The 24,185-nt window shown below is 42.1% G+C and overlaps 1 protein-coding gene across 1 annotated transcript; it reads right to left on the bottom strand.

The window, feature by feature from the left end:
* Window positions 1-70: 70 nt before the first annotated feature.
* Polr3A (RNA polymerase III subunit A) lies at window positions 71-23,737 on the bottom strand. The gene is made up of 9 exons (XM_065231456.1): window positions 23,607-23,737; window positions 22,586-23,546; window positions 22,314-22,520; window positions 21,887-22,252; window positions 20,928-21,825; window positions 20,423-20,858; window positions 19,831-20,358; window positions 467-974; window positions 71-403 (listed from the first exon to the last, which is right to left on the bottom strand). Exons 1-9 carry the CDS (start codon window positions 23,648-23,650, stop codon window positions 215-217), a joined length of 4,137 nt encoding a protein of 1,378 aa, XP_065087528.1. The 5' UTR covers window positions 23,651-23,737; the 3' UTR covers window positions 71-214.
* Window positions 23,738-24,185: the final 448 nt, after the last annotated feature.

Genomic DNA, 24,185 nt, shown 5'->3' with positions numbered 1-24,185 from the left:
ACTTCTACTGTTGAGAATAGCGACGCACCACGCATTGCTGCCAACTTGCAAGAAAAACAAAATCTTCATATAGGTTATACTAGGTATTTCACATTTTTTCCGCGTGGAAGAACATTTTCGATTTACTGTTTCTTCCGAACTCGTTCAATCTATACATTGTATCATTATTACAATAAATATATTCTTATTCTACACTGAGAAACGAGGTTTGATGTCACGTCGCATTGAAAATAGGTTCCACTACCTCCTCCAACTTCGTGTCCGTGTGGTTATGGATCAGTTTGAACAGTCCCGTTCCGATGGCGGCCGGCATTCCAAGAATGATTCGTTCCGAAACCCCATCAATCGAGTCCGTTTGACCGTAGTACGCCGCATCGAACAAATGGTCAGCCGTTTTCTCAAACTGCAAAAAAAAAAAAACAACCATGAATTTCGCTAAGCCAATCAAACAGAAAACCCATCTCACCGAAGCCAAATTGAACACCGACTCTCGCATCTTGGCCAATCCATGCCGCGTAATACCAAGCACTTCGCCCCTCGAAGTCATCTGACTGGCCAGCAGCATAATGTGTCGATGATCGACGCTCATGCCGTGCCCCTCCATCACGTCCGTAATCTCGTTCATGATCGTTGTCCGGGCAGCTTCGATTCCAAGCGTGGTATACACCTCCAGGATGTTGTTGCTCTTAGTCTTGGCTCCCACAACCCCATAGGTAGCCATGACGTCCCTCAAGCCGTAACCTTCAACGCACAGTTTGAACGTTGGTGGACCCCGGGAATCGTCCACGGCTATAACGGCACGCGAGACCTGGGCAAGGCCAGCGACTACCACGTTCGGAATGGCAGTCAGCAATCGTTGCAGTTCGGCATTCAGCGCGTGACTGTGCTTCGATGGGTCCGGCCGGATGATGATCAGTGACGGACCGTAAACTTCGACATTCTCCTGCTTGAGTTTCAGCTTGGAGGTGCAGATCCTGCAATTGAAGACGATGAAGAATTCTATTAGATTTATACGAAACCAAAACCTTTGTTTTATCTAGTTCATTCGCCTAAGTCATTTAAGTAGGTTCAATGTCTTTAAAAGACTCGACGGATCCTAATTACATGAATTTTTAATTATTACAAAAATTGATTAATGAGAAAAAATGTTTCTTCATATAGCTTTTGCCTTCTTCGACGCTTTGAACAGTGGGACAAAATTCTAAAATTTTATCGTGAGAAAAAATGTAAATAATTTATCATAAAATAAAATTTGTAGAACATCTATGCAATTTCGATTGAGAATTTTGTAATAATGCAATGGTACCTTTAGCTGAATTGCAAATTTATGAAAATTATGGTTAAACAATTTCAATTTGCGAATGTCAGGAAAGGCTGAGAACCGTTATACCATAGAGGTAACTCTAAGACCACTGGGTCCCGAAGAAAATCATTATTATTTTTGGCTCACTCAGTACCAGAACAACGGTCCCAAGCAGTCCCAAGCTATTTCACTCACCCCTGCATGTTCTGCATGAATCCACACACCCCTGATGTTATCTGTCAAACTTTCATAGCGAATCAAAACAAACATAGTGTAGTAATAGAATTTCAACTAGAATAGGGTACGTTAATCGTTTGCTTGGGACCAATAGGCTACTAAAGTGGTGAGCCAATTTAAAATCGTTAGTTTCGTATTGATTGTTGGTTATACCCCGGACAGACTATGGCTAATATCATGTAATATAGTCTGACTTGCAATGAGCACCCATATATAGGATTTCCAGTGAAAACTAGATGTATGAGTGCTCATTGCAAGCCAGCCTATATTACATGATATAAGCCATAGTCTGTCCGGGGTATTAGCAACAATCAATACAAAACTAACGATTTTAAATTGGCTCACCACTTTAGTAGCCTATTGGTCCCAAGCAAACGATTAACGTACCCTATTCTAGTTGAAATTCTATTATTACACTATGTTTGTTTTGATTCGCTATGAAAGTTTGACAGATAACATCAGGGGTGTGTGGATTCATGCAGAACATGCAGGGGTGAGAGAAATAGCTTGGGACTGCTTGGGACCGTTGTTCTGGTACTGAGTGAGCCAAAAATAATAATGTTTTTCTTCGGGACCCAGTGGTCTTAGAGTTACCTCTATGGTATTAGTGTATAATCTTAAACATTTACTAAGAGCAACCGCACCAATGAGTAAATAAGGCACATTTAGAGCAACCGTAACGGTCGTTGTCATTTGCGCGACTATTTTAACAACGCACAGCGCTCTCATTTTAGTTTAGTCACTCTTCTCCACACCGGTCGCTGCTATCGCGGTTATCAATTTACTCGCCGTAGTCCGTACCGGTAGTGAGCATTTTGACATTTCTACGAATAGCAACCTTTCTCCCGCGCTGCTAAATTTGGTAACGCGCTTCTCACCGAGAAGCCGACTGCTATTTTAGTTACTCGTATGGCAACCCCCGATACGGTAGCTGCGCTATGATGAGGACTGCTAAAATGAGTTTAGCAGCGTACCTTTACGGTTGCTCTTACCAACCTCTTCCACCATGCTTGCATAGGCAAGTACCTCTGTGATTTAAGTTTATCGTTGCGTGATGAGTTCTTCCATACTCAGGTTATTCTGACCCCGGTCCAAAGCGAATTTCGGTGATGCCCTCTGAAAATCTATTGAGCCAAATTACTTCTCTGCCAGGACGCAACGTAGAAAGCATTTTGAGAGTCCCCAGTTCCTCTAAATCAGTCGCGCCTATTGCAGCCAGCGTTCATCCAAGTCGTCCTGGCCCTGAGTTTAGATGTGGATTGAGGGTCTCCCAGCTTGCTATATTAGGCAAGTACACACTTACTAGCGAACTTTCACTGCCTGATGATGATCATAATTCCAGTGCCTTCAACTCACCTCAAACATTTGCCAGTCGGCAACATGGAGCCACCACAGTCAACTGCACTCCGGGACGCATTCTTGCCGTCCGCCCTGAGGAAGCCCCTATTCCACTCATCGCAGTCGAGCCTCTCCTGCCAGCAACGAGCAGTCGTCCCGGCCCTGCGTTTGAGATGGGAGAAGGGGTCTTCCACATTCCTGTTATTGGCAAGTATGATCAACCGACGAATATATTATCGCCTGAAAGTATCTTGGTTTCCAGCGGCCCTACTCGAACATCCTTCCTCCGTCAAGTGACATCTACCAGCTCCCAAATGCAACTACACGCTGAACCTTCCATTGTTCCCGAACAGCGGAGGTCGGACATAACGATTTACTATCAGAACGTTGGCGGTATGAACGGCCTCGTGGAAGATTATCATCTGGCCGTCATGGATCACTGCTACGACATTTTAGTTTTGACCGAAACATGGCTCAATAATTGAACCATTTCAAACTATGTCTTTGGTGCTGGCTACGAAATATTTCGCTGCGATCGAAACACGAATAATAGTAGGAAAACTACTGGGGGAGGCGTCCTTATCGCAGTTAATTCCAAGCTGAAAGCGGCTAAAATCGCACCCGAAATCCTTCTGAAATCGTAAATGAGCAACGCAGCCCTAATAAACGAGCACCATACATGAACGATACCACAAATCGTGCCACCGTACCACATATTGTTGGGATGATAACCCGAATAGGTTGTTAGGCACTCTTTATGGTTATCGTTTATGCGGGAGGGAAGTCGGCTTACCCTCTTCCATGATTTTTAATGGTGAAACTGCTGGAAATCAACAAGACATTTGCAACCTGTTCTCAGCCAAATTTGCTAGTGTGTTTAAAGCCGAGCAACTCTCGCTAATATCATTACTTCCGCGGCCAGTAATGTTCCTTTGATCAACCAAACGCTCAGCATGGTCGAAGCCACTTCAGATACGAATTTTAGAGCAGCATCTAAACATAAGACTTCAACTAAGGCTGGACCCGATGGTGTTCCGTCGATTATTCTTAAAAAAAACATCACTTGTCTTTTAGATCCACTGCGCCGCATATTCCAGCTCTCTCTTTCCAGCGGCATCTTTCCGTCTTGCTGGAAGACTGCGGATATGTTTCCTGTTCATAAAAAGGGAAGCAATCACGTCACTGAGTGCTGTATCAGAACTTTTTGAATTGTTTGTCATAGAGTCCCTAAATGCGCATTGTAAGCAATATCTAAGTATAAATCAACACGGATTCATAACTGGGCGTTCCAGAACTACGAACCTGCTGTGCCTAACGTCTTACATCACAGACAATTTGATTGCTCGGACCCAGACAGACGTTATTTACACAGATCTTACGGCAGCCTTTGATAATCTGAACCACGAAATAGCGATCGCTAAGCTTGATAGACTAGGGATCGGTGGAAATCGTTTGAAATGGTTTCGTTCTACCTCCGGAGCGCTAACTGACAGTAACTTTGGGTACTTGTCGTTCAGCAAGCTTCTGCGCAAAGTCCGATATACCTCAGGGTAGTCATCTGGGACCATTGGTATTTCTCCTCTACTTCGACGACGTTCACCATGTTATCACAGAGCAACGATTATCGTTTGCAGACGATCTGAAAGTTTTTCTGCGCATCCGCTCCCTCGCCAACTGCCGTTCTCTCCAAAATCAGATTGACATCTTTGCTGACTGGTGTAGTCTAAACCGACTGGTGGTCAACCCAGCTAAGTGTACAGTTATTACTTTCTCACGCAAGAAACAACCGATTATTTTCAACTACAAACTACTAGGCACTATGGCTCTTCTTTCATCGAACAACTCCTCACCGGGAAGCGATATGATTAAATTCAATCTTCTGAAAAATCTCCCAGATATCGCTAAAAGACGCTTGCTAGATTTATTCAATTCCTTGCTAGAAAACAACATTGTACCGCCTGAATGGAGACAGGTCAAAGTAATAGCCATTAAAAAACCTGGCAAATCAGCGTCTGACCATAACTCATACCGTCCGATTGCTATGCTTTCGTGCATTAGGAAATTGTTGGAGAAAATGATCCTTCGGAGACTCGATCACTGGGTCGAATCAAATAACTTGCTATCAAATACACAGTTTGGGTTCCGCAAGAGCAAAGGAACAAACGATTGTCTAGCGCTGCTTTCCACAGATATTCAACTGGCCTTTGCGCACAAGGAGCAATTGGCTTCAGTATTCTTGGACATTAAGGGGGCTTTTGATTCAGTTTCCATTGAAATTCTGTCAGACAATCTGCACAGATGTGGACTTCCTGGAATATTAAATAATTTCTTGTACAATTTGTTGTCAGAAAAGCAAATGAACTTTTCTCTTGGAAAACTGACAACTTCCAGAATTAGTTACATGGGCCTGCCCCAAGGCTCATGTCTCAGCCCTCTTCTTTATAACTTTTATGTCAAAGATATCGACAACTGTTTGGCAGAACAATGCACGCTAAGACAACTTGCAGATGACGGAGTGGTTTCCGTAAGAGGTCCACATGCCGTGGACTTGCAAGGACCATTGCAAAATTCCTTAGATAACTTGTCTTCTTAGGCTATGAATCTAGGGATCGAATTCTCGCCGCAGAAAACTGAACTGGTAGTGTTTACTCGAAAGCGGTACCCAGCCCAAATGCAGCTTAATCTTTTGGGCAGAAACATTACCCAATCATTGTCTTTCAAGTACCTTGGGGTCTGGTTTGATTCAAAGTGCACTTGGAATACCCATATTACGTATTTGAAGCAAAAATGTCAGCAGAGGATCAACTTTCTCCGTTCAATTTGCGGCACATGGTGGGGTGCTCATCCGGGAGACCTCATAACGCTTTATAAAACAACAATTCTCTCTGTTCTAGAGTACGGCTCTTTCTGCTTTCTCTCGGCAAGAAAAAGTCACCTAATAAAATTGGAACGAATTCAATATCGTTGTCTGCGTATTGCTCTAGGCTGTATGCACTCAACGCATAACATGAGTCTCGAGGTTCTGGCAGGAGTAACACCCCTCCAGAACCGTTTCTGGGAGCTCTCTCTCAGAATACTAATCAAATGCGGAGTGACGAACACACTTATAATTGCTAATTTTGAAGAAATTCTTGGGCTGAACACACAATCTCAATTTATGAGAATCTACCACCACTACATATCATCAGATATGTGTCTTCCTTGTTATACTCCAGACCGTGTTCACTTCACCAATCGCAGTTCCTCAATTGAATATGATCTGACCATGAAACAAGCAACTCATGGGATTCCCGATCAACTTCGACCTATTATTATTCCGCGTATTTTTACTGAAAAGTACCAACAAGTCAATTGCATGAAAAGATATTTTACAGACGGGTCTCGTCTCAGTGGATCCACTGGCTTCGGTGTCTTCAATGAAAACTCTAGCGCCTTCCGCAAACTTCAGGAACCTTGTTCCGTTTTTGTTGCTGAGCTGGCAGCAATCAACTTCGCATTGGGGATGATTTCCAACATGCCCGCAGACCATTACTTCATCTTCTCGGATAGTCTCAGTTCCATTGAGGCTATTCGGTCGATGAAACCAAGTAGGCACTCATCTTATTTCCTTTCAAAGGTAAGGGAGCAGATGTGTGTGCTGGTCGAAAGATCATATATGATTACCTTTGTATGGGTCCCCTCACATTGCTCAATCCCAGGCAATGAGAAGGCGGACTCTCTCGCAAAGGTGGGCGCGCAGGAAGGCGAATTGTATGACAGGCAAATTTCACACGATGAATTTTACCATTTAGTGCGTCAGAGTACCTTTTCGAGTTGGCAAACCGATTGGGACACTGGAAATCTTGGACGGTGGTTACATTCAATTATTCCTAATGTTTCTTCGAGAGCGTGGTTTAAAGGCTTGGGCTTAAGTCGTGACTTCATTCGCGTGATGAGTAGACTTATGTCCAACCACTACTCGCTAGATGCTCATCTCAATAGAATAAACCTCGTGGACAGCAACATCTGTCGGTGTGGAAACGGTTACGATGACATCGAACACGCAGTTTGGCAATGTACGGATAATGACGCCGCCAGAGAGCGACTTTTGAATACCCTCGAGGCCCAAGGAAGACAACCCTATGTTCCTATCAGAGACGTGTTGGCAACCCGTGATCTCTGCTATATGCAGTCCGTTTATGTTTTTCTTCAAATGTCTAGTATAAGAATTTAATTCCTTTTGTCTTTTGTCTCTCTTTATTAGTTTTTGTTTGTCTTGTCCCCCCGTCTCGATGAGTCTCATCGTCGCCCACTGGTCACCCACCATAGCCGGTCGAACTCCGGACGAAGCTAGAACAGCACTACCGTTCATACTGGTGACAACGCTCTGATGAGACAACGAAACCCTACCCCAAGCTCCTCCCCTGATCCTATCCTTCGAAAATGTACCCTTCTAACCTCGAGTAAGCCGCGAGTAATCGGCCCAACTCCTACTAGACATAGAATTAAGTGAATTTTGTTACACACAGTGAACAATGAATTATCGGCTCCGTAAAGCTAACGCGATTGAGCCTTCCAAATAAACGAACTAGATATTTAAGATAATCATTGATAAAAAATGTCCAATGTACAGTTTTAAATGATGGGTACATGATTGTTACTTCGGTCATTCGGACTGCCTAACATGATTGATGCTCATTTTCCAAAGGCGGGGCCAATCTAAAGTTAGGTACTATACTCTGAAATCTGTGAAAGGGAATCTAGTATCATGTAGACAAGACGTCCAATGTAACACTCATTGATTATGTCATTGAGAAAAATCGTCCAATGTAACATGTCCGATGTACAACTCAACTTGTCAAAACGTCCTATGTGGTTTTTTCTATGTTGTAGTATGAAATTCAAAGTAAAATTGTGATTTTACCGTTTCTTTTGAATTTTCAACGTTATTATACACTGACTACATTAAAAATAGTATTGCAAAATGTATTGTTTTTAAACAGTTAAAATAATAATCTGTCGAACTGCAACTTCGGTTTTCTCAAAATGGTGGATATGTTACATTGGTCTATTTGAAAATTGACGCGAGAAATGTGTGATATTGTTGTGTGTTTGTATGTCGTTCTTCGGGGTTTTCTCGGACACGCCCGTGCTGTCAATGATCACAGTCACAATAGATCAGTGAAAGCAAGCGACGGCACGGGCGCATTGGAAGAGCAAATCGCTCTGTTGGCTATTCCAATGCGAGAAGACACCGAAGTTGTAAGTACTGTAATGTATTGTATTTTAATATGTATTTTATTTATATAAACATTACAGCTTTGTAGCATGTGGCAAATATTGCAATTGTGCGTTTTATTTGCTCTGCTGAAAGATCGGTGCCCATTGCCATTGCTTTCAACAGTCAGGAAAGGCTGAGAACCGTTAGTGTATAATCTTTAACATTTACTAAGAGCAACCGTACCAATGAGTAAATAAGGCACATTTAGAGCAACCGTAACGGTCGTTGTCACTTGCGCGACTATTTTAGAGCAACCGTAACGGTACGCTGCTAAACTAATTTTAGCAGCCCTCATCATAGCGCAGCTACCGTATCGGGGGTTGCCATACGAGTAACTAAAATAGCAGTCAGCTTCTCGGTGAGAAGCGCGTTACCAAATTTAGCAGCGCAGGAGAAAGGTTGCTATTCGTAGAAATGTCAAAATGCTCACTACCGGTACGGACTACGGCGAGTAAATTGATAACGGCGATAGCAGCGAACGGTGTGGAGAAGAGTGACTAAACTAAAATGAGAGCGCTGTGCGCTGTTAAAATAGTCGCGCAAATGACAACGACCGTTACGGTTGCTCTAACAGCGCACAGCGCTCTCATTTAAGTTTAGAGCAACCGTAACGGTCGTTGTTATTTGCGCGACTATTTTAACAGCGCACAGCGCTCTCATTTTAGTTTAGTCACTCTTCCCCACACCGGTCGGTCGCTGCTATCGCGGTTATTAATTTACTCGTCGTAGTCCGTACAGATAGTGAGGATTTTGACATTTCTACGAATAGCAACCTTTCTCCCGCGCTGGTAAATTTGGTAACGCGCTTCTCACCGAGAAGCCGACTGCTATTTTAGTTACTCGTATGGCAACCCCCGATACGGTAGCTGCGCTATGATTAGGGCTGCTAAAATGAGTTTAGCAGCGTACCGTCACTCTTCTCCACACCGGTCGCTGCTATCTATTTATTTATTTATTTATTTATTTCGTCAACCAACGTAGACTAGTACAACTAATACAGTTTTGTTTTCTTAAATATATATTTATATAAAAAAAGTAGTGTCAGCTTTCTTGTCTTTTCTTTTATAAGTTGTTATTTCTTATGGAATAAAAATATTGCTTTAGTTTATGCCGAGACATTGTGAAGTCAATGGTTTCGCAGTGTTTATTGTAAGAGGCCATCATGCGGTTTAATGGCCCATATTTTGCATAATTTGTGCGATGATGTTTTATGGCAAATAAATTTCGATTTCGGAGTTGCCGAGTGGGTGCATGGAAATTTAATTTTGATAAAAGTTCTGTTGAGTCAATTCGCTGCGAAACGATATCATTTACAAATGAAACCATTGCATATTCACGACGCTCTTTTAATATTTGTATGTTTATAAGCATGCAGCGTGCTTCATATGATGGAAGAGGAAATGAAGTCCAACCTAATTTACGAAGAGCGTATAATAGAAATTGTTTTTGTACTGATTCTAATCTTTCTTCGTGCGTGATTGAAAATGGAGACCATACAATGCTGCAATATTCCAGTATTGACCTCACATAGGCAATATATAGTGTTTTAATTGTGTAAGGGTCCTGAAAGTTATAGCAAAAGCGCTTGATAAAGCCTAGCATGATATTTGCCCTGTGAATAATTGTATTGCAATGGTCTATGAAAGTTAGCTTAGAGTCTAAGATAATTCCTAAATCCCTAACTCTTTCACATTTGTCTACAGTTTGATTTCCTAATGCAATTGAAATGTTTGAAGTTGTTCTTTTTCTACTAAATGATATTAAGTTACATTTTTTTACATTCAATTCTAGTAGACTTTTTTTGCACCATATGTAGAATATGTGTATTTCATTCCGGAATATATTGATGTCTTCTTCATTTCTTATTTCCAAAAAGAGCTTCATGTCGTCGGCATAAATAAGCAATTTAAGTTTTTTGAGAATGTAAGATATGTCGTTTACGTATAGAATAAAAAGGAGAGGTCCCAAATGAGAGCCTTGGGGGACGCCTGAAGTGACTTGAATTGGACTCGATTTCTTTCCGTTGAATTTAATTATTTGTTGGCGGTTAGTTAAATATGATTTAAGCCATTTCAGGAGCCCTGACTTAATTCCAATTTTTTGCAGTTTAAAGAGTAACATTGGTATGTCAATGCGGTCAAATGCCTTGCTAAAGTCTGTATAGAGAGCTTCTACGTGGTTTCCGTGGTCTATAAATTCAAGTAAGTTGGTCGAGGTCGAACGACCCTTGAAAAAGCCGTGTTGCATGTCAGTAATTCTATTTTTGATTTGGAGAAATAATTTTTCGTTGATAATTGACTCGAAAAGCTTAGGAATGCAAGAGATAATGGCTATACCACGATAATTACGTACGTCAGATTTTCGACCAGAAAGATAGGCACTAGAAATGAGCTTTTCCAAATTTTAGGGAAGGTTCCGGATTCCAGGGACATATTAAAAAGCCAAAACAATGGAGCAGTGAGTTCCATTGCTAGACATTTAATAAATACTGGAGGAATTCCGTCAGGTCCAGGACCTTTTGAGGCATCTAAATTTTTTAAAGCCTGCAAAATGTCCTGCACTTGAAGTTGATTGAGGCCAATGTCCCTTGAAAATTCTGGATAAAATTTTGCGAATAGATTACAGTTTTTTTTCCGAACTATCACCGACATTAACAGATAGATACTCAAAACGAGCGCAATAAGGTTTTGCACCGTCGGGGTTAACCTCAATCTGATGTCAGTTCAGTGGTACTGTTTACGTGGACTTAGTCGATTTTTTCTTGGGTAGATTTTCTCGATAATTTTTCAGACTGCAGTGAGATGTAAACCACACTTCTGCAATGTTCACGAGCAACATCCTTTCACCGCGCTGTTCCTCGACAAATTGCAAGTTAAAATTCGGAAATTTTAGAATATTTTTTTCGAAAAAACGACTAAGTGCTTGTAAACAGTATCACTGAACTGTCAAAAAGGTTCAGCCGATTAACACTGAGTTCATTCGTAACGTCACGCTGCAGTACCTAATTCATCTACACTGGGTTGAAGCGAAGACAACATATTAAAAAGACTGGCGACTCTTCCATTTTCTCATACGACCGCTATGATACAGGAACAATCGCATCATCTGCCGCTCAAAGGTAAACGCTTCGAACGAAGTTGATAGCAAAGATCACAACCTCATAAGAAAGGCTTGTGTATTTGCTCATATTTCTATGCCCTGTTTCCACCTTCACCCAAGTGCAACGCTACTGTATATGTCGCTTGGATTATAACAAAGTTGCCAGTCTTCTTGATATGATGTCTTCGGTTGATGCCATGTCAGTGACAAGGCCTATAGCAACAGCAGCGTTTGACAGTAGGCAGCCAGCATGTCCCGGGCTCAAATCGTTTATTTTGCTGTGCTGGGCCCGCTGTCACGGAATAACATGTTGCCTACGCGCCTGCCGTTGGGCTAGTTGAAGCGCTACTCCTTGCTTGTGATGGTAAATGATAAAAACAGACACTGTGGCTGACAGTTAAGCCGGAGCGTTGAACGAAGGGTTCGTCCGTCAAATGACAGATGTAACGAATCTCAAGTTGCTTTTCCACCAACATCTCTCCTTCACATAGACGCTGCGTCAGTCCGTTAATTTTGATCGTATTCAAATTCGACGCTGACGCTGGCGTTGACACAGCCAGGGTTCTGCATTTTCGAAACAAAGAAAAGAAAATGAACTCTCCGCAAAATCACTTCACTTTGAGCAATATAATTTTCGTGTAAGTCATCGTGTTTCTTGTTATCGAGTCACGATGAACATTCCTCTTTTCAAACATGACAGGACTATCACTTGTTTCGTTCGTCGAGTGCTTCAGTTCATTTCATGTGAAATAAAGACTTGTTTCAATTGACCCAATGGGCCGTATGAATAAAAAGAGTTTACTTTACTTTCCCGTGCTTTTCTTACGGGAAAAGTAAAGTAAACGCTTTTATTCATACGACCTAATGAATGACTCGAAAACTGCTTCCTTCGTGTTTTCCACTTTCACTTCAATTCGGGGCTCATTCGACTTGTGACGACCTGACGACGCAGGCATCAAAATATAGTATCCGCACAATATAGGTTGCTGATACGGAAGGCATCCAGATTAGGTGTAGTGATAAAATATTATTTTATATTGAACGAAAATTAAATTAACGAAGCCATTCTGGACTCCAAGATGGCGGTCATCGGGGTCAGGGAAAGTCTCAAATACCCCACAATATGGGTATTTTTGGAACGAGGACGACATGAAGGTGCGGAAAATCGATATTCGGCGTTATTTTGGAATCCAAAACGGCGGCCATCAAGTTTCCTAAAACGTGTAAAATACCCTAAGATATGGGTATTTTCGGAACGGAGACTACGCGTGGCTGCCGAAAATCGTTCCCGATGTCATATTGGACTCCAATATGGCGTCCATAGGGTTTCAGAAAAGGTGTCAAATACCCTACAATATGGTTAGTTTCAGAACAGGGACAACGCGTAGATGCCAAAAATCGATATCAGATACCACTTTGGAATCCAATATGGCGACCATCAGGGTTCAAAAAGTGTCAAATACCCTACAATATGGATATTTTCGGAATGAGGACAACGCGTACATGCCAAAAATCGATATTCGATGCCATGTTGGAATTCAATATGGCGGCCATCGGGTTTCACAAAAGTGTCAAATATTCTAATATGTATCTGAGTATTTTAGGAACGGGGACCACGCGTAGATGCTGAAAATCGATATTTGATGCCATTTGTAGGATATTTGACACTTCTTCTTAAATTGAATTTCAAGATGGGGTCGCACATCGATTTCTGGCTTTTAGATGTCAGCCCGATTCCAAAAAAGACGGCGTGACATCAATTTTCGGGATCTATGTCTCATCCCCATCCTGAAAATACCCCGTCGGATATCGATTCCCGGCTTCTAGACGTTACCCGGATTCTTAAAAAAAACCCGTTTGGGTTTTCCAGAGTAATTTGAGATTTGGGCATAATTGGGTAATTGCATTTGTAAACAAACACGTCAATCACCGATTTCTCGCGAATAAAAGCTCAATCGCGAAAACTACTAAGGCTATGAGGTACAGAAATGATTCCTCTATCATTTTGTATAGTTTGTTTATTAAATTGAGCTTTATTTCAAGTGAAATCGGCAGTTGACGTCTTTGTTTACAAAAGCAATTACACCCAAATCTCAAATCACTCCGGATTTGATGGATTACAAAATGGCGTCAGATATTGATTTCCAATCTCCAGACGTCACCCCGATTCCAAAAATACCCATATCGATGGGACGGCATCAGCATTTCCCATTTTTTTCTGAAATAGGAAGCCGTCATATTGGATTTCAAAATGGCATCGGATATCAATTTTCGATCTGTATACTTCATACCGATTACAAAAATACCAATATTGATGAGTATTTGACTGTATTTCCACTTTTTCGTAAATCGGAAGCCGCCATCTTCGATTTCAAAATGGCGTCGGATATCGATATTCATCCTCTAGACATTATCCCGATTCCAAAAATACCTTTATTGATAAGTATTTGACAGCATTTCCCACTTTTTCTTAAACTGGAAGCCGCCATCTTGGATTTAAAAATAACGTCGCATATTAATTTTCGATCTCTAGACGTCACCCCGATTCAAAAAGTACCCATATTGATGGGTAACCAAACCATCCAAGAATGATAAATTTTACAACCACGTGCACAGATCTATGCGCACACGCTTAAATGAACCGAGTGAACAATCAACAAAAGTCTTAAAAACTGCGCGAATTTGGATCAAACAGCTTCGCTTCAATGCAAAAGTAAGTTCATTTGACAATGAAAGAAGAAATGAACACGAGTCAATCCAAAACAAACAGCATGAAAACCGATCGAAAGTGGTTCTGTTGATGTTGACGAGGATCTGCTCGAAGAGAAGACAGAATGACTTTCAATTGAAAGTGATGGTTGAGAGCTTCATCGTCACTTGAATATTTTCGATTGACAGTGACTTTGTGGGGCCCTGGACACAGCATTGTGGCTCTCGCTTTAAAGGTAACACATAAACCATCCACCCCGGGTGTCACTGAGTCACGATACGCCGCTGCATCACTGACTTGCATCAGAGTTGATAATAAAAGAGTTACACAGACTGAAACCAAAATCTTCCTATCGAACTGTCTGTCAAACCGTCTACCTATCGAGCATAGTAGACAAACTGACTCTGTTGTGTGGGAAGTATTGTTTGCACAAATCAGGATAACAGAGCAAACTTTCACAACCCAGGTGAAGTCATCCGAGGTGTAACAAAAACAAAGGATGCCAAAAAAATTCCATTGATCGACATCAACTTATATATAAGGTTGCAAGTTTCACTATGCTTAACTCTTCTATTATAAACTCTGACTTGCACCTGTTTTGTTTTTATTCAACTCTAAGAGGAAGAGGAGACAATACGGGGGCGAAAACGAACCACTTTTATGCGAGGGGGGCAACACATCTAAATCTTAAATTTAGATGCTCAACAAATCTCATACTAGCAAATCAATCTTAGAAAAATTTTCTTTCATTTGACGCATCTACTTGCATCGCGCATCATCTTTTTGCAGGAAATCTTCAGAATCGTCATCAATCTTCTTTCTATCTACTCAGCGTGCGCGCAGCTAGCCACAGCAAAACACAATGTTTTCTGCATCGTAGATAGAGTTGTCCCCTTCGCTTTTATGTCGAACGCAAACCAGCTCGTGATTGGCCGATTTGAAGTGCGTAAGATAGAGATAGAGATAGAGATAGATATAGATAGAGATATAGAGATAAAAGAGTAAGAAGCCAGTTGTCTCCTCTTCCTCTTAGATTCAACTGAGTTTTTAAGGTGGTATGGTTCAGCGTCCACAAATCATAGGCACTTTCACTGCCACTTCGAGTTTTCTTGGGAGTTAATCTCGGGCACTATTGTGATTTGAGGCACTAAATTATCATCACAGTTTTGTAATTGTATGTTTTCCGGTAGCAGATAATGGACGCCTGGAAAAAGCGAAGTGGAACCAGAGCCCGAGTTTCTGGATCGTATCACCTTAAAACAATTTCTATGTAAAGATCCCTTCAGACCGATCACGTTTGTCATAGTGGTCTTTGCTTTCTTTTTTGTTCATGATTTCGTTATAAAAAATCTGGGGCTTTGAATAGTTATCTGAAGTCTATGACTTGGAAAATTGGTAACTACACTGCAATGCTCATTCCTGTTTGCAAATTTTGTAAACATATCAAACAGAAATGAATAAATAGTGTATTACTAAATTAAAAGTGGGGATGGGTGGCATTCACTAGCCCGAGAACACCCTGCACATGTTAGCCTCTTCACCAACCATACATCAGTACACACTTATCGAGTCAGTAATTTTTACCAAGTTTTTGAATTGCGGAACTCTTCGTTAAAATTTAAAAAATCTGTGAAAAATTCAAAGTTGAGAAATTGTGTTACGAACATTTACAGACTAACTATTGTTAACCCAGTGTAATGATGAAAAATAAAAAAAATCGATTTTATCCAATCTTTACGAATAACAGTCATTTGAATTTTAACCAAGTTTTTCAGTAATCCAAAAATCCAGTAAAAAATACTGACTCCTGCAAAAAAAAAATTAAGTGTGTATACAGAAGCAGCGGAGCTTCACACTCCTCCATCGAAATAGCACCGCAGCTAAGCTGCGAGTGCTATGAAATAAAAGGGACATCGACTTATTACCGCTACCTACTTCTCTCCCTTCCGCTCTCAGAATTCACCGATTCGGTGTCTCTCGTTGTGTTTTCTGCTGAGACTGAGCAATATTCGATACCGCGAAACATCTCCGCAGTTATGTTTTCTTTCGGCGCAGCAGATGTGCGGTAATCAAAAGTTAAGAATGTAGCTAAACATTTACAATAACATTCTACCAAATTTTCATGTGCGTAGTCCACTGCAACAGCCGAACGTACGAACGAATAGGGTGACTATAGCGCATTTTATGAAAACGTCACAAGTTTTTCTGGCTATTTTAAATCAATAATTACGAAGAAACCATAAAGCCTACAAGGTTACTACCAAAGGCACACATCTAGGGAACTGCATGGAAAATGTTTTGTAGAACAACTAAATAAACAGAAATGAAAATTTTCAACTTAAAAACACTAAAATGTACGAGAAAATGTATGAAATTTCACCATTTTTTTTGGTACTTTCAACATACTTTTCAATTTTAATGTATGATAATTAACTTTAATCGAGTTCTTTTTCAAAGAACATTGATAGCTAAGACTTTATTCTTTCATTTGGTATGTTGAAATCAGAAAACCATATTAAGATTAAAAAAATATAGCTAACCAAAGTTGGCAATACAAAAAAACATAAAATGTTGAATAACTCACTTAGCAGTCATTTCCGACCCTATGTTTCATGGGGATTTTTTCATAACTTTAGAAGCCCTATCTACCCTGAAAATATGTAAAACCCGGAACCAAACACCCTGTATAATAAATCTTATTTTTTTAACTGCAGCAGGAGCTTGTGTTTTGTGTAGGAATAGGAATTTGAGCGGGGTTATCTCTGTTTATACTTTTTAGTATGACGCGCTTGACATAGATGGCCCACAGAAACTCACGAAGAGCTATTGATTCTCATCAATAGCGGTGCGGCTTCTTCTTCCTTCTATGGATGCTCATGTGGGCTGCAGCTCGCTGCTTGCAGGCAGATTTTCGTTGTGTACTGGAGAACAATGTTCAACGCCACGTGCCGAAAGCACTGCTGCTGCTGCTGATGCCGACGACCGGACATCACCACACACGATAATTGGAACTGAATCCGATCAGCGGTTGAGGCATAGAGGTAACTCTAAGACAAGTAGGTCCCGAAGAAACGTGCTCAACTTTTTGGCTCACCTCTGGTACTATCTTCGGTCCCAAGCTTTCGAATCACCCCTCGAAACATAGGAGAAACCAATAACCCCTCATTGTATCTGTCAAACTTTCATAGCGAATCAAAACAAACATTGCGTAGGACTAGAATTTCGACTAGAATAGGGTACGTTAATCGTTTGCTTGGGACCAATAGGCTACTAAAGTGGTGAGCCAATTTAAAATCGTTAGTTTCGTATTGATTGTTGGTTGAGGTCAGTCTTGATCGCTAGCAGCTTGCGGGGAGCCTTTCGTTGTGTACCGGAGAACACCGTTTGGTGAGACCGGATGGAATTCAACTTTGAAATCTGTGTAAGGGAAATCGCTTTTCGCAGGCAATCGGTGACAATTTTAATTATCATAGCAACAGTTTCACATTCGTGCAGTTTTCAATAGTGACATTTAAAAAAAATTATAAACTCTTAAATTTAACAGATGCGTAGGAATATTTCTGATCGATTGGTGATAAAATTATTGAAATTGGTCCAGGGGCAGCTGAGTTATTAACGTTCAAAATCTTTCATAATTTTGTTACATGTTCCATTTTTGGTTTTTACAAAGTGTACCCCATATAGAAATAAAAGACGTAGTCCTACGTCAAAAACCTTAAATGCTGCATTTGGAAGTTGATTGTATATACAATGGTTGCTGTGATGAGTTTTCACCTTTGCTCTTCATTTTTCTAAAGTAACGTCCAAGCAAGAGGAGCAGCGTGTCAAAATTTTGCTCGCGCAGCAAGAGAACTAGACGTTCTCAGACGTCAAGTTGGCAAAATTGCTGGATGTGGGCAAATCGACCGTGACAAACGTTTTAAAAGTGTTCGGGAGCGTCTTTTGACCGCCAGGAAGCCTGGAAGCGGCGGAAATCGTAATCCGGACGTGGCAGCGACGACGCAGAAGGTGGCAGTGAAATATAAGCGGAATCATAACCTCTCCATCCGGGACGTCGCTTGGAAAGCTCAATGTCTCCCATACTACTGTACAGCGGGCCAAGAAACGAGCCGGGTTGTCGACGTTTAAGAAGATGAAGGTGGTGAACCGCGATTACAAACAAAACACGTCGGCAAAGCAGCGGTCCCGAAAGCTGTATACGAATCACAAAGTTCGACTGTGTCGTCATGGACGACGAAACTTATGTGAAGGCGGATTTCAAGCAGCTTCCGGGACAAGTGTTTTATACCGCATCAGGAAAAGGGAAGGTGGCTGAAATTTTCAAAACCATCAAACTATTGAAGTTCCCGAAAAAATATCTTGTCTGGCAGGCCATATGCACGTGTGGTCTAAAAAGCGGCATTTTCATTACTACGGGAATCATCAATCAAGAGATCTACGTCCAGGAGTGCCTGGAAAAGCAACTGCTATTCCTAAAGCATCATAATAGACCTACGCTGTTATTGGCTTTCTTGTCATTTTCTAATGATCAAGCACTCATGAGAATAATTCTTATGCGGTTTTGACATCAACATTTCTAACTGATTTAGATGAATTAAAGCAAGCAACCGTATGTAATCGGTAGAGTGAATATATTATTAAGATTTCCTCGGAACTAGTCACATTAATAGCAATAAATGAGCTAGTAATTACAATGAACACAACACTGTCACGTTCTGTTATGACAATAAATTCGATGAGATTTAAAAAAAAATCTCTATCATCATTTTCTCATCCGATGATAGTGACAGAAGTATCTCTATAAATATCGCGCGAGATCTTTCATTGAAAATGGCATTTGCCAGCCCTGGCCATGTTCACTTGAATTTGTGGTAAAATGAAGTGAATCATATAGTTTTACAGATTCTCTCAATTTTTTCCTTTGATTTGTTTTCCGTCGATCTTGTTTTCCGTGCTGAGCACCAATGCTACCAAGACAACTCCCACACCTGGACCCTACCTATCGACCCATCAACTCATGAACCGTGGACCAACGGCTTTACTTCCCTTCCGAAGGAAGGCGTGATCAGAGATATTATGCCTGAGAACATCCCGGTGGCGCCGACTGGGATTGAACCCAGGCCTGCTGGGGTGAGAGGTAATCACGCTTACCACTACACCACCGGCGCTGCTCTCTGCATTTTGCAGCCGATTCGAGTATAAAAATGACTATGAAAGTCTTCAAAATTGGTGCACACGTACCGTTCCGATTCAAATTTCGGACGATTCAAATTTCGGACACTTTCATTTTTAATTAAATATTACATCCAGTTAGAAACAAAGTAATAATGTTAGATGATCGTGGAGGGCACTAGTCAAAAAAATTTAAAATTTACAAGACATGTGGATCATATTCGACCGAGATAATCAACTTTTAAAAGTGTCCGAAATTCGAGTTTAAGTGTTCGAAATTTGAATCGGCACGGTACACTACCGGTCATAAGTAAGGACACGCTTGAAAAAGTATTGCAAACTCATATTGAATATTGCATCACCTTGAAAAGTTTAGCATCAACCCACGCATTCACATTCTCTTTGGGTGATGCTAAACTTTTCAAGGTGATGCAATATTCAATATGTGTTAGCAATACTTTTTCAAGCGAATCCTTACTTATGACCGGTAGTTTAAAAAGTGAGGTTTAGCGACGTTACTGTGGAAATGAGAAAACGGTGTTCAAAGATTCTGCAAATTTTCACATTTTACACTTCTTTTGGAGTGATAATTAAAAAAAAAGGGAAATGTGATAGAATGCATCCTCGAAAGCATCTACGTTCGCCACATCCGGACGTGTTCCGGGTACCCTAAACATCAAAAATGTAAAAAAAATCGAAATGTTTACTCACGAATAGCGAATCGTCTCCGCATTGACCTCCAGTCCGAGCACCCTGATTCTGTCCAGATCCAGCTTGATCAACAGGAAACAGTCGTCCGATTTGTACGCCTCCTCGATGTAGGAGGAAATCTCCCCAAGCGTGGTCTTCTCTATCCTTGCCTTCACCTTCCGTGCAAACTCCATGCTGCTGTTGTCCTCGATTTCCGCCGTAATAATCGGCGTGGAAATCGCTTTGGTTGCATTGATAATTTCCACAATACGCGGGACGCCTTGGGTGATGTTCATGGAAGCGACACCGGCAAAGTGGAAGGTCTTTAGCGTCATTTGCGTGCCCGGTTCACCGATACTCTGAGCGGCCAGTGCACCGACGGCCGTTCCCGGTTCGGTGATGGCTTTGTTGTACTTGTTACGCACCTGCGTCAGGAATATCTCCACCTGCCCGTGGGTGGTTCGCTCGACTTCGAGGGCCACCTTCGAGCAGTGGCTGTATCGCGTTTGGATTTGTTGCAACGTTTTACCGAATTTCGACAGAAATGCCCTACAATTAAACAGTTTATCTTTAGATACCTACGTGTTTTGAAAAGAATACGGATACGACTTACAGACACTCCTTTCGGAAATCCGCTCGACAACCGTCGAAATGAGACTTCTTTAAAATTTCCTCCGCAACCGGAACAATCTCGTCGCCAAACAGCGGAACTTCGTCCCGGCAGGGGTACGTACTGCGAACGTGCATAAATTGTCGTTCAATGTCCACCGGTTTGTTTTTAATTTCCATGAATACGGGATCCAACCCGTCTGCACCGTAGGTAAACTCAACGACCTCCCCGATCGCATTCCGAACCGTACCGTCGTATTGAACGACCAGATCTTCCAAACATTTGACCAACCGTCGCTGGAGGTAGCCCGTTTCGGCTGTCTTGACTGCCGTGTCGACTAAACCTTCTCGACCGGCCATGGTGTGGAAGAAGAACTCGGTCGGCGTTAGGCCCGAGTAGAAGCTGTTTTGGACGAATCCGCGAGCCGCTGGGATTTTTGCTGCAAATCGGGAGAGATGGATTGAGTTTTGTTAATTTTGAAAGGATTAAATGCGCAGAGAATACTTACAGAATTTCTCGAAATGTGGCAAGGCACGATCCTCGAACCCGTTGGGCACCCGTTTGCCATTGATAGCCTGCTGACCGACGCAAGCAATCATCTGTGAAATATTGATGTTGGAGCCCTTTGAACCGGACTGTGCCATGATCAGTGCGCTGTTGGTCGGATGCAACTCACGGAAGCACGCTTTGGCAGCCAGTTCTCGAATGCTGGAAAGCTCCTTCAACATCACCGCTTCCAGGGTTTGCTCCGCAGTACAACCCGGTTGACACTGCAAGGTACCTTTCTTCATCTCAGCAATATATTCATCGCATCGGCTGTAACCGTTCACCAATAGTTTTTGCTTTTCTTCCAGCAGCCTCCGACTGGGCGTTACATCACCAATGCCGAACGAGAATCCATAGTTCATCATGAAATACGATGCCATTCGAGCCAGACGCCACATAGTTCGGATCGCGCACTCTTCGCCAAAATCTCTCAAAATGACATAGAAAATACAATTCTTCGTACCCGAACCCAACGTTCCCTTGTCCATCGAACCGCACATCAGCTGTGAATTGCGAATCACGACCCAGGAATCCTTCACACACAGGTCCTTTCCAGACGTGTAGATGCGACCTTTCGTGGAAAGATTTGCATTCACATTGCAGTCTTTATTGGGTTTCAAGATCAAGCTGAAAATCTGCTTGCCAGTCCACATTTTGCGCGGTTTGATGATCGCTGGTTTGGGAAGATCAATTTCCAAATTGGCATCGGGGCCGGAAAGCATACACGCTGCCAACTGCATGACCTGTTCACGAGTTAGAAACTGATCTTTCTGCGTGAGAAGGTAGCCACCGGTGATGAAATCCTGAGTGGCAGCAATCAACAGCTCACCGTTGCGAGGAGTTACCAGGTTGGATTTGTTCTGTGAATGGTAAACTGAATATTAGATCTTCTGCAAATACCCCAGCTAATGCAAGACATACCCCCATCAGCACTAAAGCTTCGGCACGAGCTTCCTCCGTCTGCGGGAGATGCAGATTCATTTCATCTCCATCGAAATCGGCATTATAGGGCGTGCAGGCACACTCGTTGAAGCGGAACGTCCGCTGCGGTTGAACCTTCGCCACGTGACACATGATACTGAGTTTGTGCAAACTGGGCTGACGATTGAACAGCACCACGTCGCCATCCATCAGATGGCGCTCCACGATGTCGCCGCACTTGAGATCCTGAGCCACTTTGTCGCGGTTTCCATAAGCTAGATACTTCTTGAAAGCGCTACCCTTCTGTTGAACATAATTGGCACCTGGGTGCTTTTCCGTGCCGTTTTTGATCAGTTGACGCATTTTCTGAAAATTGAATAATCAATCAGACATGTTTGTTAACTAATATATATATGTCGATACTTACATTGATATTGGCCGTATTAACTCGCTCTGGGAAAGTAAGAATTTTGGCCACCCGATCGGGCACTCCCACCTGATGAATCATCAAATTAGGATCTGGAGAAATAACAGTACGAGCAGAGAAATCCACTCGCTTACCGGACAGGTTGCCGCGGAACCGACCTTGCTTACCCTTCAAACGCTGTACAATGCCGCGAGTCGGTTTTTTAGGCTGTAATTAACAAAGAAAAAAAATCAGTGCCTATATTGCGACGATTTACTTCGAATGAAACTCACCATCAACGACAACGGGATGCCGGACAGTTCACTATTAAAGTACAAAGCACAGTGAAGCTGCAAGTAGTCCCAATCCTCCTGGATGAGCTCAATTTTCCCGCCCGACATCATATGCTTTGTAATGACATCGCTAATCAACAAAATCTCACTCTGCTTCATCGTCAGATCGTCCTCGGTGGTACCTGCCTTCACCTCGGAAACCACCGATGGACGGATGCAAACCGGCGGAACAAACAACCGGGTAACGATCAGATCTGCCGGATTCGATTCCTTTGAAGTCATCCCCAACAGCGGAATGTCACTCTTTGGGATATTCTGAAACAAATCCAGCACCTCGACCGGATTCAATTCCTTCATCAACGAAGATGGACCAATCGTCTGCGACAACTCCCGGTTCCCTTCAATTGCCGTCATCATTTCATCCAGTGCATTGGTCACCAACGGATCGGTCGCCTTCTTGCCACGGAACGGCTCGTGAACAATCTTCATCAGACCAGCCCCCTTCTTGACCGGCCCGTTCAAATTACCGCAGTACGGACATTTCGTATTTTTCTTTGCCTTTTTCAGCACCTGGCTATGGATGGACTTCTTCGCCAAGTAGGAAAGATTTGGATTCATCAATCGGGCGCTGAATTGCTTCTTCTCTTCTTCCTTCAGCATAACTCGGGAACAAACCTTACAAATCGATTGTAAGATCGTAATCGTTGCCCGAAAATGACCCACATGAAATACCGGCAGTGCCAGATCGATGTAACCAAAATGTCCTACGCAATCGTTCAACCCTTTCTTACAGGTGTCACAGGTTGCATCCTTCTGACTGACACCCATGCGGCGATCCAGGACACCGTACGAAACGGGTGTCCTGTTGGCATCCTGATTGTACAGGTTCTTGGCGACAACATGCAGATGAGCTTCTTGCTGTATCAATTCGGCACTATCGATGCCGAAAGAAACGTGGGAGCTACAATATAGACAACAAAAATGAAATCAAACGCAGTAAATTAAGTTTTTTTGAACCCACATTTTTTTAATAACATCCGCCTCACGAAACTGTTCTTTTGGCATGATTTTATCTCTTTTTCAAGGGGATTAGCATATAAAAATTTAAAGAAATTTAATTTAAAACTTGGAACAATTTGAAACCACAACACTTTTTGGAGTTTGTCTGACCACTTGTGACGTTTCTCATCATGCTGATTCAGAGAGAGAAGGAAAGAGTACAAAAGAGAGATGTTTACCTAAGAGATGTTTACTAACAGTGATGAGTGAATGCAGCCCAATGAGATGTATACAGGTGAGGAAAAGATCGTAAAATGGTATTCGTGTAGTGCAAAATATTTTATAGTGTTTGTGAAGTATACCTTGCGTGACGTCAAACTCCACTTTTTTCATGCCAATTTTTTAGGAGTTTTTCGTCATCACCGATTGTTTACCTCTTTTTTGCTACTAATACCAACAAATACCCTCTTGTGCCACACCTGTATATACCTCATTGAATGCAGCCCTATCTAGTCGTAACGCGAACCGAGCCCTTGGAAGTTTTCGAGATAATTGAGAAGATCAACTGTGGTAACATCACAAGCACAGTACAGTACCTTCT

Source organism: Ochlerotatus camptorhynchus, unplaced genomic scaffold, assembly GCF_037179485.1.
Source record: "Ochlerotatus camptorhynchus isolate MF236.1 unplaced genomic scaffold, CSIRO-AGI_Acam_v1.1 ptg000357l, whole genome shotgun sequence".
NCBI lineage: Eukaryota > Metazoa > Arthropoda > Insecta > Diptera > Culicidae > Ochlerotatus > Ochlerotatus camptorhynchus.
This window is presented reverse-complemented; position numbering and strand designations above follow the sequence as displayed.

Coding starts and splice junctions, on each gene's coding strand:
- Polr3A (XM_065231456.1), bottom strand. CDS start 23,650: ATGCCAAAAGAACAGTTTCGTGAGGCGGATGTTATTAAAAAAAT. Junction 22,253..22,313: donor TTAATACGGCCAATATCAAT/GTAAGTATCGAC, acceptor TTCAATTTTCAG/AAAATGCGTCAACTGATCAA. Junction 404..466: donor CGGTGTTCAATTTGGCTTCG/GTGAGATGGGTT, acceptor TTTTTTTTGCAG/TTTGAGAAAACGGCTGACCA.